Source organism: Microchirus variegatus, assembly GCF_963457635.1.
Source record: "Microchirus variegatus genome assembly, chromosome: 21".
NCBI classification, from domain to species: Eukaryota; Metazoa; Chordata; class Actinopteri; order Pleuronectiformes; family Soleidae; genus Microchirus; species Microchirus variegatus.
This window is the reverse complement of record NC_139822.1, coordinates 13602974-13623168: the sequence shown is the minus strand read 5'-3', so window position 1 is coordinate 13623168 and position 20195 is coordinate 13602974. Positions and strand designations below refer to the sequence as shown.

The following is a 20195-nucleotide window of genomic DNA, read 5'->3' as shown; positions in this document are numbered from 1 at the left end:
TCTTACATTTCCACGTGCAGATTTCCAGATGCTTTGGCCGTCGTGAGCGTCTGCTCAGGTGGTCCGTTTAGATCTTCTCACATCCTCCACTTTTGCAGCAAAACAACTTAATATTACGGACTGAAAATAAGAAGTTTCCTTGCTCCAACACACCTGATTCAAATGATCAGGCTTCTGCAGAGCTTGTCGATGAGCTGGACATTTGGATCAGGCGTGTTGAAGCAAAGGAAACTTCTCGCAGGGCAGTGGGTCCCTGGCCACGTGGTAGTTACTTACAAACAGTACGATGTACTTCTAGGCTGTTCATTTTGAACTACAACAGGATATTACGATTTGAGTTCGAAACATCCACATTTTATCAACCACAGAGTCGAAAGTATTGTATATTCAAGTAATGGCGACCTCTTTTACTTGGGGGAAAAACAACTTTCTTTGCAGCCACATCAATATTTTACTCATTTCCTCTCAGTTTCATGCCAGTCCCATCCCAGGCGAGCACCATCTGCCACAACAACACTGTCATCTCTTATTCCTGGTCAAGGGTCTTGGCCTGAGGTGGACAGGCATGTAAAGTTCACAGTCATGAGGTCTTTCAGGCAGACACAGACTCCGGATTTCTCAGAGATGAAGCGGCGCTCTGTTGCGACTGATAACCGAGGAGTGGCTGCACGAGCTCAGAGAGGGCAGAGAATAAGTTAACCATCACACATACACGCACATTAACTTGCACGTTGTTTTTTTTTTTTATGGTCCATCGGTTCTGGCAGATTGGGTATGTGAGGCGTTTGGATGATTACCAGGGTAATTTGATCGAAGGTTGGTAAATACCTTGTTTCTTCTATCAGGGCACTGCCAAATCCAATTTAAAGACTTTTAAATACCTCTATATTATTAACGCCATAACAAATGAAAGGATATAATGGAGGAAAATGTATTAAAATGTGTCCTCCCACCACAAATTTTATGCTTTCAGTCTGCATCTTTCAGTAACATTGTGTGTTTCATCTCTACTTCTACTTGACTTTGCTCGAGCCGGGGATAAATTACATACAAACCACTCCATGATCTGTGAAGAGGCTAGCCAATTAGCGTAGCCCTAAACTGAAAGTATAGGAAGAGGGAGCGCAAGCTGTGCGTGTGCTATAGATGCCTACAGTATAGCTGCCATTTGCAAGCATCAAATATCTATTTTTATGGGGTTATTAAAGGCCACTGTTGTGCGAATTTCAAGGGCAATTTCAAACTTTGTGATTTAAGATGATGTTTTAAACAATGTAATTGTATGTAGTAATGGATCAAATGGCTAAATTTAATTTGAAAGGCCTCAATCATATAGTAATAACCTCATAGAGAATTATCACCCGACTCTAATATATTACTATAATAGTGATGACAGAGTAGAGTGTATAATAGAGAAGGCACCACAACACACACTGAATCGAGCAAGAGCTAAACAGGCAAATATGTGGCATTTGATGCTATATTATGTTTCAAATGTGTGGACTGTACTTTAATTTGACCTTTACTGGAAAGTAGAATTTCCAGTAAAATCGCGAAAAACAACTCTGCTTTGTAACCTGTCAGTTACCTCCAGCATCTAAAACAAACAAGCATCTTATGATGATGAATATTCTTTGGGAACTAATTAATAGTGATCTCATCCATAAAAGCTCCTGTAATAATTATATGTAAGATAGTTGATGGGGTTGCACTCTTAAATTAGGATGAATGTATGGGAAAAGTAGTAAAAGTTCCCACATACACAAATCAGGATGATCATGACTGGACTTGCACAGTTTTCACAGATAGTGTATGAATTGTATGTATTTAACGATTTGTGTTAAAGGTGCATTATGTAAGAAATCTAAAGCAACTGCCCATAAAATCCTCTTAATAAATCACAGAGACTCAAGAATAATGTTCATATAACATATTGAACTTACTAACAACCACAGTACAGCTGCAAATAATTTATGTTTTGAAATCATGTTTTGGCGTGTGGCACCAGTCATTGCAGTCAGTAGAGTCTCAGCTGCCGAGCAACCACAGGTTGCCAGTTACGTCAGAAAATGAAACCTAAAAGACTGAATGTAGTAACCGTTTTTGGCCACATTCTTACATATGGCACCTTTAAATTTGTAGATCGAATTTGTCACAGGGGTACAAACAGGAGGACTGTGGAAATTGTAGTTTTTCTTTTTTTTTTTTGTACTTTTCTTATACTTTATTAATCCTTTAGGCATTTAACCTATCCTCTACTAGGAACCTTCCTGAGCAATGGGGGTTGGGTACCTTGCTCAGGGGTACTTTGCCCAGCCCTTTGACCTAGAGGGGGACTCGAACCGGCAACAAGCCAAGTTCCCTTTCCACCTGGACATGGCAAACACAGCTAACAGGACCGTGAAAACGCACTGAAAATAAACCTTACAGCAACGACACTCGGGAGACTAGATACACGAGGGAGGCAGGGGGTAATCAGACACAGGTGAGATGAATAAGGCACAGGTGAAACACATTAGGGCGGGGCAGGCGATCAAAAAAGGAAGACGGGAACAGGAAGCAAAACTCAACAAGGTACACACAAGGAAACAACTTCTAACTAAAAAGGAAGTGAAGATAACCGAATAAATGTCGAACAAAAGGTGCCTAGATGAATCAAAAATCATATGATATGCAAATGACACAATAATCCAATTTTAAATGAATGTAATTTCTGTTGACGACAGAAATGCTACGCGTTGTTTTTTTTTTGTTCAATCACTCGCTGCCCACATATTATTGTTGGCCAGAAGTATGCAATAGAATGCAATGTATATACTGTATATGCCTCATAAGGATATATAGCAGTGTGCTGGGTGTTCATAATGTCAGCAATAAAATGTGTCCAGTCTCTGCATCGACTATCAATGCATCATACTTAGTGTAATTTGTCTAGGGCAAGGTTTCAGGAATACTAAAGAGGTGCCACCATCGATTCACATGCAAATGCTCTGCTCTTATTGGTAGGTAGATTGACTGATCGGCCACTCGGCTGCATTCATATCAGCTGCTGGGGGTTTTCAGCGCTAGTTCACTGCCACATACTCAGAATACCATGCTCTTCCAGATGGGCAAGATGCAGCGATTATCATTTCAGCTCACCATACGTCTGTATCTACACTCTGACTGTTCCTGTCAATAACTGAACTCGGGGTTACAAGGGCCTTGTGTGTTTATGCATATGTGAGCAGCTTCGGTGATTACACTACCAAATATTCTCTGTATTCAGCACCACAGCACAGCACAGTCTGCCCAAATTGGCTAAACATGGTGCTGGTATTAAATATATCAGCAGACGAAACCTGGACCTCAGCATGAACATCTCATTTATTCTATTTTGTTCATTTATTTCCTTTTAGTTCTGGTACCGACTTAAAGCTTAGGCGATTAAATCATAAACACAAATAAGTCATTCATTGCAGTCCAAACCAAACAAATTCGAAAAAGGTCACATTTATAACGAGGCCCAGTCTGAAAAATGACCTGATATATCACTGAGAACTGAGGACATTTTGTTTGAATTATTTCTTTCGTTCATCTTCATTTTTAATATGTGGCTTCACTGAAATATTCATTAACTCTCTATTGCTTATCCTGTAGATAGAGGCAGTCCCAGCAGACACTGGGTGAGAGGCGAGCGACACCCTGGAAATGTCACCGGCGGTCTATCACAGGACGGAAACAGACAAGCACTCACAGCTATAATCGGTCTGGAGTATAATCAATTCATCCACAATGTAGCGTCATTGGACAGTGGGTGGAAGCTGTAGAACCCATAAAAAAACCCATTTCCCACCAAAATACAACCATTTGTTTCCTTAAAAAACTACAGTTCCATTAATAGCAGTATTGGCTATGATAGACCACTTGTTGATCATTAGAATGATTGAAAATGTGAATGTAGTTTCCACTGAAGTCAATCAGGAAGTAAGGATGTATTTAATAGCCTCTAGGGTGCAACACCACTAACTAATAATTTGAATGAAGGTCTATGGGAAATATCAGTAAACATTTTTTTTGTAAAGTTTGTCAGTCAGCAGTACATAAATGACAACAATTAATGTTATATCGAATATTAAAGAATAACACAATGTCAACCTTTAACCCATAGTTTTGTTTTCTCCCTTACTTTAATTGACATAATCAGAACAAATGCTTCATATGTACTTCAGTATATTTACATTACACACACTCTTTTGCCATGGTTGCCTCCGTGTGGAGTTTGCAGGACAACCTACTGAGATATAATGGAATGTGAAAAGGTAGTGAAAGACGTGCACAGGTGTGTAGCTGTCTCACCGCATCACAGATCACCTGTCCCTCCGTTCCCCTCTCAGAGCAGGATGCGGTATTTGAGCGCACGCGGGACCCTGTTGATGACGAGGCGTCCGTCGTAACTGAGCGAGGCGAAGAGCCAGGGATCGGCCGACGACCACTCGGCCGCGTACACGCTGTCCTCGTGCTCCTCGTAGGTGGACACCACGCTGTCCTTTAGGGGCTCCTTGCACCTGGTGTCACACGGAGACACAAAGAGAACACAGGGAGGTAAATGGCGGAGGAAAGCATCACATGTTGCAGATTAAAGCCCAATTTATACTCCTGCGTAAAGTGCTCTGCGTAGGCTACGCAGAGCCTCTGCGTCATCTCCGACTGCACAAAATATTTTTTAAGTGTCCGTCACTCCGTCAAGGGACAACGGAGACGGCAAGAGCTGCGATTGCTCCTCAGGACAGGCCGAGCGAAGCTGCTCTGTGCCGGTCACTGTGCGCACCGGGCGTCCACAGAGGTGGAGCTGATCAACGCCGCCAACGTCGCTGCCAAACTATAAATTTGTCATATTTTAATAAACAAACCACATGTTAAGACTCTAAATGGCCAATTTCTCGCCTCAAATTATCTTAAAATTGCGTTTCGTGACATAGAAAAGTGAGAAACGGCAACTGTTTCAACAACAACAGTCTTTCTCTCGTTTCTTTAAAGGTAGGCTTAAACGTTTCTTTACAGGTAGGCTTATATTCAGGTATTTTGGCTAGTATGACTCTAAAAAATGAGCACAAATATTCAGGCTTTTACAATTCTGTCTCCTTTGTGTTGTGGGCCAGACAAAACACCCGGTATCCTGCTGAGGACCAGAGAATATTTGCTTTTGTTTCTACACAGTCGTTCCTCCCAGCTTTAACAACACAAACAGCAGCATGCCCAGTCCTGAGACAATTCTCCTACTGCTACAACAATGTGACAATAGATAAAAATGGAAGAATTACGATCGAGCATTATTGCCATTCCGAAGTCCTCCAAAAACAACTGTGGGAAGTAGTCCAGAGGGAAAACAGTGACGTATATATTTGGATTTATTCTACACATTAACTGTTTCACACAGAGAGTGGCTGCAACCCTGTGGACTGCAGCCTGTAATAAAAACTCCCCAAGTGCTTGATTCAACGTGGAAGGAAAGAAAGAAAGGAAGGAAGCAAGCAAGGATATTGATGAATTTTTTAGGTTTTCACAAATTTAATTGTGCACAGCGCATTTTAAGATGGTTCGCTCCTTCAGGCAGTTGTAACTGTGGACTTATGATCACAGTAGGGTTAATTCTATTAAAAAAAAAAAAAAAACATGATGCAAATTGACAAAGAAGAGACTTGTTGTGTTCAGTACTTTGACAAGAGATCAGAAAAGCACTATGTAAATTGAGTCTGTATGCAATTTTCCAAATTATGCACTTGAACTGTCTAAGCTTGAGCAAAAAGAAATTAATGGCAGCAAAATAGGCTGACAACTGGACCCACTTCAAATCCTGAACATAAAAAGTGAGTGTGCAGCTGCAAAACCACTACCCCTACTGTTAGATACAGTTACCTGGATGCACGGAGAGGTGATTTAATTGTGAAATATCAATGACGCTTTTGAGTTGTCCTTTGAATGCTTTACAAATGGAAATGAGCATCATTACACTATTACTGAACTGAAAACCAGGTGGAAAAATACGGTTCCATTTGGTACAGTCCGGTAGGCTCTGGAATGGTAAAGCTTGTGATTCAACTCAGAACAGTACCTTTACTTGGTAGGCAGGGTGTGGGCAGTGAACTACGGCCATGTAGTGTCATGAAACGCAGCATAACAGACAACAATGGAGGCCATCCAGCAGCTTTTTTTTCCACCAATAGCAAAGGAGTGGCATTTTTTAGTGACCTCTAACGGTGAGACTGCAGATTACAACAAAAAGAGGCCTCTTCCAATCACCTCTCCCTTTGCATCAGAGATCCACAGTGGTCGTCCTACACTCTTAGAAATAAGGGTTCCAAACGGGTCCTCCAGCAACGGCTGAGGATCTACCTGGAACTATTTGCTTCTGAAAAACCCTTTCCCGAAGAAATGGTTTTTCAAGGGTTCTTGGTAACACTAATGGTTCCAGTAAGAACCATTTTGATCATTTAAAACCCCTTTCCTGAATAAAGGGTTTCATAAGGGTTCTTGGTGGAACCCTTCAAAAGGGTTCTCCGATGAGGACAAGTCGAAAAACCTTATATAGTTCTACTTAGCACTTTTATTTCTAAGAGTGTATACCAGAAAGGATGTAGTCAACAAGTCTGTGCATCTGCTTTCTCTCTCAACTCATCCACTCTTTTTCTGCCGTTTCCTCCTTTTCCTGTTTTGGGTTATGCATGCGAGCAGAGGCGTTCTTCGTTGGCGAAGTAAGCGCGAGCTTGTCATTTTAAGGATGCTGAAACATGACCCTTGGCTAAAATAAAAAATACAAAGGCAGAAAAAAACTTTTTTTTAATAAAGTGATTTTTGCACTTTTACAAACAACTTCTGGGTAGTATATTCAATATGTTGCACACTGCAGTCAGAAAGCAGTCCAAACAGTGGAGGACTAGCGCTCAGGTAATGTGGAGTGGACACGTACTGTACATACAAGAGGGGTCGATAACTATAGTGGAGGGGTTGGAGCTAAAGCTGAGTGCTGGTGATTAGGAAGGAGAGTTGATAATTGTAGTTGAGAGTCAGTCATTGAGTGTGAGAGCTGGTAGTTAAGGATGAGAGGGAGATTGGGACCATAAAAAAAAAAAAACATTTGGAAAGCACTGAATGGTAACCAGCGCAGGTGATATCTCTGCAATTTTAAAATCACCCCTACATATAATAGCGAGAAACTCCTGCAGTATTTTGACCGTGATAATTTTTTTAAATGTCTTACTTGTCCACTTGTGTCATCACGAGTGTCAAGCACAGGGATGAAAGGGTTCAAGCAGCCAGCTTTAATCTTAGGAGGACTCGTAACTAACCCAATGAACGGGGTCAAAGCATGGCGGATGTTTCTGCTTCATTAGTAACCTAAAGCACTAGAAACATTCAAGTGCAAAACTCCTCGGGAATATTAAAATGGCTGTGTGTTAACATGTCGATATGATCCCAAATCTGAATTATAAAAAAAGATCATCACAAGTGAATAAAGAGAACGATTCTCCCAGCACAATAAAGAATTACTGAGATTATTCATAGATCACTACTTAAAAAGTATAAAACCACATTCCTGTCAATGATAGTTTTTACACGCTGATAAACATTAATGACTGCACCACTCAATTACAAATCACACTCAGTTGTCAGTTTATTAGGTACGACTAAAGCGAAAATGAACGCAGTATAACACAACTGTCCTCCAATAAATCCCCGCCTTCATAAATGTTTTAATGTTCAGCCTTTGTTGAAATTGTGTTAAAGAGGGTCTTCGTCAGCGCTTTGATCCATTTCCAGAAGCGCTAATCTGCGCTGGTGTTGTGTTAAACGGAAGGGGTGCGTTTGTTTAGTCAACCCTTGTTGATTTAAATGAGGTGCAAACGGTGATAGGAACAGATGTCGTCAACGCGACGAAAAACTCAACAGCACCCGAGAAATAAAATCATTATACAGTTCCTAATAAACAGAAAAACCGAGGGGTTGTGTTAAATCATTGTGAACACGAACAATTCTCCTGAAGCAAAACGCACAAAACAACAACTCAGGAACTCTATTGTTTATTTTCATCTTCTGTTTTGACTAAGTATTCTGCTGCCGGGCAGAGCCGCGTTATCGTGTTACATTGTGACTACTTACTTGTCTTTTTCTCATCATCGCACCTTTCACACCTTTTTAAGTTTACTCCCATTGCTGCAGGAAAGCTGTACGTAAGTAAGTTTATTCAACATCATTCTTCTTGGGAACTCACTGGACTTTACACATTTGAGAGAAACCTAAATAAAAACAACACATCAATCAATAATGAAAATACAACAACTTGAGAAGGCACTCGGAAGAGAACAAATCACCATCAAGGCTGCTCAGTTTCCCACAGTGTCAAAGCACTCCTCTATATCTCATCAGGTTGATCTACTCATTTCTTCCTTGGTCAATAATTTAAATCCCTCCCGAATATTTCATCAAAATCTGTCCTTTAAGTTTTTGCCGCTCACAGTCAGACAGAGAAACAGCCAGCAACGTAACTTCATTGGCGAAGGAAGGAAGATGCCTTTATAACCTTCACGTTTTTGAAGGAAATAACTATTTTTGATGATATTATGATTGAAATCCAACACTAAATTTATCTGTGCTCAGCATCACAGGATCCAACAGCTGTTGCTGGGATTAAGACTGAATGAAAATGACAGTGTTTTATTATTGATAATTTACTTTTTACTATATTTTCACCATTTTTATAGTAGTCCTAAACAGCACTAGTAGGTAGATGATAACACTGTTCCAACACCAAATTTATTGTTTAAGTATTTTTTTTTAGCTGATTTAGGATCATTTTGATGTGCTGAATCCAAAAATCACATTGGTTTTGCTCAATCAGTTCAACTTTCTGAACAAAGCTACGTATTTGTTTTTTAACGTTTTTGTTGTATGTACGAGTATTTTCACATCTTATGATGCAAAATTCTTTTATATTTCTTGCAATAAACAAATTCTGAAGATTTTGCATATGCCAACTTATGACTAATTTTTTTTTTTTTTATATTGCAAATGAATGAAGTGGCTTCGACGAAAAGATCTTACAAAAATAAGTCCGACATATTCTGCTACATCTGTGGTGAATACACCATTGTTCCTAACAGGAATCTAGTCACAAGTTTCATAAAGTGTGCTTACCATGCTTATTATGTTATTAAACTTGGTGACCAGGATAAAGCTTGGGCTAAATGTAATCGATTTAGTCAGAATATCGGATTTTTCCAAATCAAATTAGCATAAAAACCTGACCTGATTGAGAAAAATGGATGTCATTTTTGGATTCAGCGCTGCAAAATGGTCCTAATTCAGTTGAAAAGACATAGACAACTTAAAATGATTGTTTTTAGTACAGGTGAAGATTCACTAGTGAACAGCATTTACCGGTGACACTTTTAGATTAGGTAGATATAAGTAGCATACTAGCCCTTTATTAGTTAATATTAAGCGCATATTAACACCTTATGTAGGAAAAATCTTAATTCATGTCGTAATAGAGGTAGAATAAGGTATTAATACATGCTTAATGATTACTAATAAAGGGCTAGTATGCTAATTATATATGTTAGTAAGCACCTAGTTAATGGTGTTCCCTAATCGAAAGTGTTACCCATTGACTTATTCAAAACCAGCACCCCTAGTGGTCGTATAAATGACAGCAACCTGGTACCTTGGATGTGTTGTCGTCCAGTAGCTACGCTGAGGTTTCTGCTGGCAGGTTTCGCTCAGTGGTTAAAGCATTGTACTTTTGTATGGTCGATGTGGGTTCAACTCCCACATTAGACTTTTACACATGCACATTTTTTCTGTCTTTTTAGGTCATATACTATCTATCTTATCTATGGGTCCTACTCAGGGGTTGTCCAAAACAACCCATAGTTATGTTTCAGTTGGACGACAGTTTGGATAAACTCCCGTTCCGCACTGTAGTAAAAGATAATGCAGAAGGTCTCCGTCACAGCTGCACAAAGAAAACCCAAGCTGCTTTTATTCAAAACTTAATGATATTGTCGATATAAAACCATCTGTGGCTAAATATTTAATCTCTGTGGAGCATTTTCCTTCCTAACCGGCCCAAGTTATACTCACTTGTCGTCCTGGTGGTTGTCCTCGCCTTCACTGAGCTCGTCGTCGTCCACCAAGTGTCCAAATGGCTCTGAGGAGATGGACACCATGTTGGAGAGGATGAGGCGGCTGTCACTGCTGGCTGTCAACACCAGCTGGTCGTGGCTGTGGTTGTAGCGGACGCTCCACACCCTGGGAAAAAAAAGAAGACGTACATTAAAAAGACCCGCATTCTAGGCACAACGTGGGGCACATTTTCCAGGCGTGGAGTCTGTCGCCACTAATGTGTCCTCCGTTGTTCCAGAGTGCGTGGGTGAAGAAACCAGATATAATCGACTCACGGAATGCACGGAAATATTACCATAGCCAACGTGTGAAAAACATTCGCACATCACAGCATATGTCGACGCTTTATATAAAGGCAGACCACACACGCTGACACGCGCGCACACACGCAGAGAAACTGCTGGCAGAAAATGCAGCATTCACACAGTGGTGTACACAGAGGAATAAGCCGTATGCGGCTTGCATTCAGATGCCAGTAATGGGAATTTGGTATCTCACATATCTATATTTGGGCTTAATTCAAATGAGTTGATGATCCTACTTATAAATGATCCTATTTGTATGTGTTGGTTGTTTCTCCCCTTTCCTCCCTACATGTCTCCATTTTTCTGATTGTCAACACAGCCTTCCCCCCTTTTCTTGCGTCCTCTTCCTCTGTAACACTCCCTCTTTCTTTCTCACTCTCTGTCTGTGAGCCCCGGGCACAGCTCAGAGTGCAGTCCCAGCTCCCTCACAGGGAGGGATTGAGGGATAACCGAGGCTGTTGACAGAAAATCAGCCTTGGCCACGCCGTTCCCTGTGCTCCTCTAATCCGCTTCCCCGCTAAAAAATAGTCCCTAATACCCCCAGCAGCCCCGAGGCCATATCCTGACTGTGCTCTGAAACAAAACGGGCACGCACAATAAACACGCGCGCGCGCGCTCACTTCCAAACACCCACATATACACATGTATATGCATCACACCAAAGATAAGTGCACAGATGGGACCGATGCATACTGACGCAATGCATATGCATCATAACAATGCTTGAATGCATATAGACAGATATAGAGATGTAAAACAGGGGAAAGGGATATAGATTACAGGGTGGCGTGCACATACACACAAACCCAACACAGGGAAATACACACTATCGCCAGCTATCTACGGTTATGGATATGTTTGCCAAGTCTATCTTTCTTTTGGAGATAACAACTGCTCTACCGTGTGTGTGTGTGTGTGTGTGTGTGTCTTTATCAGGTGAGCACTGTGTGCTGCAGCCCAGTGTGGCTCACAGACAGCCCCGACCAGACTGCGAGCGCCTCGTCTGCATTGCACACACACACACACACGAGCTTCTGCAGTGCACTACCCTAAAAAGATCAGCTCGTACACGCCTGAAGCTTCACAGAGCAGGACCGCCGCACTGCACTCACCCCACTGTGATTCAATTCTTCCTGATGAGCAGCACCCTATTTAATTAGTAATTGGTGTATTACTACTTTTTCAGTGCACCAGCAGTAGTTAGGGCATTTCATTAGTTAGGAGATAAAGCCATTAATAAAACTAGAAAGCAATCAACAGCGAAGTCAACAGCGTCGTCAAGTTTATCATTAAACGTTGGTGCATTTTCCTCAATGTGCCTGAATTATCCTCTAATGCGTAGGCATTTTGTTCATTATGCAAATCTTTTTTCTTTTTTTTCCCCCCCACGTTCAAATAGTCAAAGAGAGATAAACGGTTCGGGAATATTTCTTGTCAACGTATACCCTATACAATAAATGTTTCAGATAAAACGTTACGGCCTCCAATAACTCCCCCAATAAAGGTTCACACTTGAGCGTCCCAACATTAAAAGTGAGATGGGATAAAACTTTAAAATCAGAGTGTCTCTTTAAAAGGAATCCATAATACTCCTTGTTTCGACTCTATAGCACTTTTCCTACTCGCTTCTAGTGGCAAGCAGGGGTAAGATATATGTGACTGATGTACCTGGTTGGACTTTTATTATTATTAAAACAAAAACAACAAAAGAAAAACCCTCTTTCCAGAAACAGAGAAGCCATTATTCTCGGCACGCCACGCAACGCATTGTGAACCTTTGTTGATTCCAAGGCCCCATGTGGCAAAATTGAACACTGCCTAAAATACGATGTATTTTACAGCATTTTAGGGTTTCAAGAACCTTTTGAAGGCCTTCATGAGATTGGACTTTCACCTAAAATAATACAGGACGCAGGGGCATTAAGTGGGACAGTATGCTGTAGCACTCTCAAAATGACAAGTGGTAAAATAGTCACTGCGGGTAACTACCAGGTAATATGTACAATTTTTTTTTTTCCAATATCAAAATGTTTTTCAAAATTAAACTCGACAATCACTATGCTGATTTAAAAAGCAGGAGCTGAAGAGGAATATTGGATGTTTTTTTTAATCTATTCTAATCTTATATATTCAAGGTCACAAAGGTTCCCGCAATGCATTCAGACACTTGAGCAGTCTCAATATAGTTGACGCAAAACCAACCCATTCCTGTGATTTCTACCAGTGGCGGTTGCTGGTCTTTGAAAAAGGGGAAGCTCATTTCAGGCCCAGTTATACATAAATTCTTACATCAATTCTGCAAATTAATAAAAAGCTGATACTGATTTCTACACAATCTTGGAAACCCTTATATAAGAAAATCACAAAAAGTACATCATAAATATCATTAAAAAAGTACTATTTTTACTATACTATATGAACATCATATATATCATACATCATAATAACCACTATATCCTTTTAGAGAAACTGCCTTGCTTGAATCAATGGAGATTTTCAAAAGACACACATTTTATTTAATCTATAACTTACTGCGAACGGATAAATCAGATGGAAAACACTGGTTTGCTCTTCTTCTGCTTGCCACACATGACCTACAGATGAGTAGCGGAGCCAGAAAGCAAAGCGGGGAGAGAGAATTCCACTTGCGTTTGAAAATAATCTAAAATGATAACTAGTCGGAGCCGAGCCCACTGCTTTACAGGGTTAGATCATTATACTCTGTGGAGCATTCACATTTCTCTTCAAAGGAACTAAAGGCCTGAAATCTAGAGTCAGGCAGACTGACTGACTCTATATCTTTGACAAATTAGAGTATTTTCAGATGGGCCTCTAACCCCAATATCCTGCTTTAAAGCTGCAGTGTGTAATGGTTTTTGTTATTGTTGATGTTGATTGTTTGATCTTCATGAACAGAGACGATGTAACATTGGATTCTGTGTCCCTCATCTGAAAACAGGCTCTGTCAAGCAATACTATTAGACCTGACCGAGGGAGCGTTTGTGTGTATACAGCAGCAGCAGCACCAGGCAGGCAGGCGCCAGAGGAGTTTATCCCATCAAACTGTTCAACGTCCAAGTTTTGAGAGTAGTATTCATTTTAGAAACCTTTCCTGGGCACATCTTGGCGTTTGGAGCCACCTGACTTTACTAGCGCAATGTTGTTGTTGTCTCCTTCTGTCTTGACATCAAATAAATCAGTCATTTCGTTGGGCTGAAGATCTACGCACCGCAGAGAAAGTTGGGTGAAGTTGTGAACCCACTTGACAATAGTTTGTATTAAACAGATATTTGTTAATATTTAAAAAGGCACACACTAGAGTTTTAAAATACACTTTTGGATTGAAACTGTGGAGTGAAGTGGGCAAGACACCCACAAGAGAGGGGGGGGGGAATGTTCTAAACCTTTCAAATTAACTTTCACTAATTAGTTCAATCTAGTGGTAATTAGGAAAGGTCTTGGAATGATCCTTATTCCCAGGTCGTAAATCTGACACTGCTAAATGTCACTTTCTGTCCCCAGCTCGGCTCCATCTGCAAAAGCTATCGTTGCTGTTCGCAAACACGAGAAAAGATCAATTGGCAGTCAGTGTGACACTTCAACAGGGAGGACACTTTCTGACACAGAAACTTGAATCAGGTTCTGTGTTTCAAGGCTTCGACCTGAGTTTCTCAGCCTCTGCCACCCCCACCAACCCCATCCCCCCCCCCCTGCTTTACAATTCACTGACCAGTGCGAGTGCTCCTCCAGGGTCTTGACAGGCTCCTGGACGTTGCGGACATCCCAGAACTTGACCTTGCAGTCGTCTCCACAGCTGGCCAGGTAGTACTGACGGTTGGGGTTGAAGTCCAGGTCACGCACCAGCTGGCCATGAGCATTCTCTATACAGTAGATCTGACTGGAGAGGAGAAGCAGGGAGAAGGAGATAGAGGGAGGAAGGTGACGGTCCAGATGATTGAAAAGAAGGAAAAATCGAGGTAGGAAAAAGGGATTAGGATAGCGAGGGCAGGGAGAGAAATAAGACAGGCATGGAAGAGAGCGAGAGAGAGAGAGGTGGGGGGCACAGGACAGAACGACAGAAGGAGATATGAGAGAATGATTCACAGGGTTCACACGAGTGAAAGCATTCCCTTGCTAAATCAAAGACTGCTTTACGTCTGTGTCTGTCAGCGAAGGCCAGGTTCAATAAAGAAGCGGACACCAGTGGTGGTAAATTATAAAAGGAAACTCTCATATCCACACGGCCTTGAGTTCTTTTTTTGAGCGAAGTTAAGCCAAATGACGGGAGAAGAAAAACACTCTGCATTGTGTCTCCATCTTTCCGTCTCCTTTTATCTCTCATACGTTTACGTTGTCCTTGACGAAAGCTTTTCTGAACGCTTTTTAAAAAAAAAAAAACATACTCTGTTTTCAAGAATCACATTTGATTGAAAACTATGAAAGATTTTCATACGTGAAGAGAGAGAAAAAAATTCACAGGAAATTATCACCCAACTCTACACTTCCTCTCAACTCCGCGGAGTGTTTTAATATCTTTTAGCACTTTGTAAACTCTGCACTTATCAACTTCATTTCCATACACAGCTGGCAGATATTTTAAGTTATAACGCTGCGATCAACCCACTGCCTCCCACCCAACACACACAAAAAAAGATCAAATCAAACTGTAAAAATGACATATAGCAATTTTGCACATCTTATATAAAACTGCGTCATTTCTCTAGCAAATTTCAAAAAATGTTGCTGGCTGGTAACCCCCACGCAGCTCAAATACTAATAAATAAATAAAAATAAGAATAATCTATAAATGTAGTTATGAAACAATACTTTGCATGTTGCTCTGACATTACTATGGTGACAGGTAAAGAAATAAATGAATGCTCGACGACTGTGTTGCATGGATATCGTTGGAGGTGGGAGTTGAGAAGTTATTCTTTCTGAGAAATAATAATGTGAGACTGTGAATATAAGAATCGACTCAATATGGATGTAAATAAGCTGTGAAACTTCAACTGCTCAGATTTCTCAGTAGCGTATGATTATTATAAAAAAATGTCACAACAAGTGTACACCAGTCTGTCCTCACCTAAGTGGCAAGGGAGTTGAAGTTGAGGGCCATCACCTGCAACCAGGCTGATATTGAACAATACCATCTGTCAATCACACTGGCATCCTTTCATATGTGCCTGAAGTTGTCTTTGCAATCATCAAAGTTGCCCCCTGGTGGCTATTCAATACACTTTTAACTTCCTATTTGGCTTCAGGAGTAGCACAGAAGAATGTCCATTTTGCATTATGGTCAGCAAAAAGCTGTGTTCTCTGCCGCAGCACACACCAAAGCGAAACTTTCTGTTTGAATTTACAGCAAGAGAAGGAACAACAGGCATAAGAAAGGACACATAACAAGCCAGGGCGATGACTTAATGACCTGTGAGTAGCTTCATCATCACAGCCATCTGATAACCAGAGCCACAGCAGAGAGAGGGACTGTATCTGAGGGAGTCCTGTGATATATGCTTCCATTCTTTTTTTTTTTTTTCTTTTTTACTATGACCCTTAAAGGATGTTATAAAATTACATTGACTCATGCAGGAAAAAAATCATTCCCCACCAATGATACATAACCTTTTACTTCAGTAGCTATTGCTCACATTTTTGAAATAGGAGAGAAGATACGAGATGCATTCAGTGACAAAAGCTAGTTTTCCAACCACAGATACCACGATAATAATAGCATCTTTTTTTTTTTTTACTTAACTATATGATATTATACTGTTACAAATTCATCCTCCCTTACCCCCACACCCTTATTCCACTGTTATTATCCAGCTAATCACCATAATACACCTTCTTATTACAAAATTATTAGCACACAGTTACAATATTTGTTAGTGTACTTAAATGCAAAAGAGCTACTTGTATGTAAATTGTTATGTTACTAATATTAGAGAGCACGTATATAAGTCAAACAACAGGGATTCAAAGAATTTAATTGAATTACCATAAACTGGTAATTCATTTGATCTACGGCTCTCCCTCGACCATTAATGCAACATGGAACTGTCACATCAGTACTGGTTTCTCTTCATTTCCTCTCCAGACTAGTCTACCAAAGCTGAGTTTGGCACAGTTTTGTTCAGCAGAGTGGAACGCTACAGTGTTATAGCCCAGCTGGATGCCAGCAGCAGCTAGCCAGCGAGCTAGTCACCCTGCTGATCACGTTAGGCAATTAACATGCTAATTAAAAATCTCATTAAAATAAGGGAGGTAAAAGAGAATGACCTGGGGCAGACCGCTGGGCTTCAATTAGGTCAAGACAACTCTGGGACTGCGTGTGACACTGAGTGTGTATGTGCTGGTGCTGGACTGTGGCGCTGGCGATGGCATATGGAGCCTGACGGAAAATGTCAAATAACAAGTCAGAGTCGGCGCTGAAAACACACATTCTTCACGGAGTGTGGAGTGAGGAGACGTGCACATTCTCGATAAAAATTAGTGGATAAATGGCCTGTGCTAATTAAGAAAAAAAGAAAGAAACAAACCATATTAAAACTTTTGTGGCAATGAAACAAAATCAGCAGAATGCTTTTGACAGCAGATTGTCTTGTAACCTTGTTGCAGGGACACCCATACATACATATACAATTTAAGAAGGACGTGAGTAAAGTTCATGATTAATTCCAAACCGAGTCTGGGTTACGGGCACTTTACAGCTACAAGTGACATGAATGTTTCAACAAAAACCAACAGTGAGCGATGAATCATCATGACTGAAACATTTAAGCCATTACCTCAGAATTTCTCAGGTAAATGTTCATGTGCATAATATCAATAACAAGAGTATTCTTTTCTTAGACAGTGACATCTTTCGACTCGCAGGTTGTGCGTCCGATTCCTGGCAACTATTTTGATAATCGATTAATCGGTTTGAAGCTTTATTTCATTATTAAAACAAGATTGATGATTGTTTTAGATTCTTAAATGTGAATATTTTCTTAGTTTCTTTGCTCCACATAACAAAGAAATCATCGAAACTGAATCATTTTGGTTTGTGGACGACACAAGACATTCGACAAGATCATCATTTCCAGGTTTGACAAACGATGATCAATATTTTTTTACGTTTTCTGGACCAAACGATTAATCAGTTAAAGGCGCCATATGTAAGAATGTGGCCAAAAAACGGTTACTACACTCAAATTCAAAATACGGAGATCTTTTAGGTTTCGTTTTCTCCGCCATTGTAGCTCAGACATAACTGGCAACCCGTGCTTGCTCAGCAGCTGAGACTCTACTGACTGCAATGATTGGTAAGACGGCAGTAGTTGGCGCCACATGCCAAAACATGATTTCAAAACATAAACATGATTTGCAGTCTGCAAAAGATTTTTTTTTATGCAAATATTTTGGCTGTACTGTTGTTGTTGGTGAGGTCAGGATTTTATATGAATATAATTCCTGGGTCTCTGTGACATATTAGGGGGATTTTATGACCAGTTGCATTTAATACACCTTTAATCGAGAAAATAATGGACAGATTTATCGATTTCAAAAATAATCGTTAGTTGCAGGTCTACACTTAAACCCCCCACTGCTCCTGATGGCTGTGTCGGCAGTGTGTGAATGGCTATGAGTGATAGAAAACAGGTGTGAATGGCAAAACCGTTAGTGTAAAGCAGTTCGGTGGTCATCAAAACGCTAGAAAAGATTCTGACGATAAATGGATTTGATGCTAGAGTCTGATTCTGCAAAACAAGCCAAGCAGGTGACCATTCACCAAACACAAGCAACCATCTACGGCTACACCCCGCCACTGTTCAACCCCATGATACACAACTGTGTCTGTGGTCTCAAACTCAAAGTGCCAGTTTGTTTTTTTTTTCTCCTTGCGCCTCATTGAACCTATAACTCCGTGTTTGCCTGCGAGTCAAGATCACCGTCTTCAGCTCACGCGGCCCCCTCTCATCAGTCTGCCTTTCATGCCGATAACTCTGCCACGCTCGAACGTCACCTCGAGCTCATGCAGCCCACAACAACACACACTACCTGAAATCTGAAAACTACTTTTCAACTGTGGCAAAAGCATCTCATCAACATTTAGTTTTAACATATTATTAATGAAGTGTTTGATAAACGATTTTCATAAGGGTGATCTATAGATATTGCTCTATAAAAATCACATAGTACAAATCACTTTATTATACATTTTGGACCCTTGATGATTTATGTTAAGCAAGAATATTTATTTATTCACTGCAGTAATGAGGCGTGATTTTAAGGAACATTATATCACTGACACGAATAAATACATATACATCTAAATAAACAACACACACTTCTAAACTTAGAAGTTTTGGCAAAGTTCAATTCCGCTCAAAATAGCAATTTTGTGTCTAATTTTAAAGCCGGCGCACATGATTTATTTACAGTGCTCGCTCCCGCCCTCCCCCCCCCTCTCCTGAGTGTGACTCTGAGGTAAAAGGCGTGACCCCAGGCTGTGGAGTGGCTGGTGTTCAACCCCGGCCCGCCGTGGAATGGGACGCGCCCACCGCGTGAAAAGGAAATGGAGCAGGAAATTGGGTTAGTTTCGCTCATTCCCTCTCTGGTGTCTCTGTGCAATCCCCTCCTCTCAAACACACACACACACACAAACACACACACACAAAACAGAAAGGGAGAGAGAAACACTCACTCATAAGCTCCCTTGGCATAGGGCTAATAGTGCAGAGACCTGGGACGTTTTGTATGTGTGTGTGTGTGTGTGTTTTTTTTTATGAGTGCGGCGGATTAGAGCTGTGGCCGGCCTAAGCCACCAAACACACTCCATCTAAAGTCATCCAGCCAGCTAGGCTGAAAAAGTGCGCTTATGATGGAAGGGTGTGTGTGTGTGTGTGTGTGTGTGTGTGTGTGTGTGTGTGTGTGTGTGTGTGTGTGTGTGTGTGATGAAGGAACACGGGAGCTATTACACACACGGTTAGGTGCAAACAGAAAATAATATAAACTGCATTCTTTAAAATACAGATATATCTGTAAATAGAGAGGAAGATACTGTAGAAGTGTGTAAGAGGGAACCTACAAAGGTACACACACACACACACACACACACACACACACACACACACCTGCCTGGCTTAGTCTGGGTGATAAATCTCCACTGAGGGGATCGACAGGAACACAGACACTCACAGTCTCACACACACACACAAAATCTCTCTCTCTCACACACACACACACGTCTCTGTTTCTATGACAACTGCTGTGGGGCGCGAGGGGGAGAAAAGAAAAATCGAAAGAGGAGAGCAATCATTTCATCGCTGATCAAAATTAAAGCCTGGCTTTGAGATGGAGCTGGCAAAGGAAGATGCGAGGGAGAGAGGGAGGCAGGCAGGTAGAGGGAAGGAGAGTGGGAGGGAAACAGGGAAGGGAGGGGAGGGCGGGAGAGAGAGAAAGAGAGTCTGCCCATGAATAAAAGAAAGGAATCACTACATCCAGCAACTTAAATGGTTCGCATGAAGTCCTTACAAAAAGTGGACTAGAGCGAAACTGATGTCGCAAAAATGATGTAAATAATTATATAAGGTCCTCTATAATTGATTTCACTGCAAACCGAGGTGTCTGAATTCAATGTTTCCCAGTCTCACAAGGAGCAAGTGCTGTAAGGGCTGGTTGTAGTCGTAATAACAAGCCTTGTAAAAGTTTGAGGGGCGAGGTAAAGACATTCAGACT

At 40.9% G+C, this 20195-nt stretch overlaps 1 protein-coding gene across 2 annotated transcripts in view; it reads right to left on the bottom strand.

Moving 5' to 3' along the window:
• Positions 1 to 20195, bottom strand: part of eipr1 (EARP complex and GARP complex interacting protein 1) — an 88179-nt gene that overhangs the window by 37833 nt on the left and 30151 nt on the right. Inside the window, exons 7-9 of one of the 2 annotated variants that reach the window (XM_083908140.1) lie at positions 14200 to 14367; positions 10123 to 10290; positions 4339 to 4547 (exon numbers count right to left, since the gene is read on the bottom strand). In XM_083908140.1, coding sequence (XP_083764266.1) covers positions 4373 to 4547; positions 10123 to 10290; positions 14200 to 14367 — 511 coding nt within the window. In that variant the 3' untranslated portion in view covers positions 4339 to 4372. Of the gene's footprint in view, positions 1 to 4112; positions 4548 to 10122; positions 10291 to 14199; positions 14368 to 20195 lie in introns of those variants that run through there. The other variant, XM_083908139.1, reaches the window with a different exon arrangement.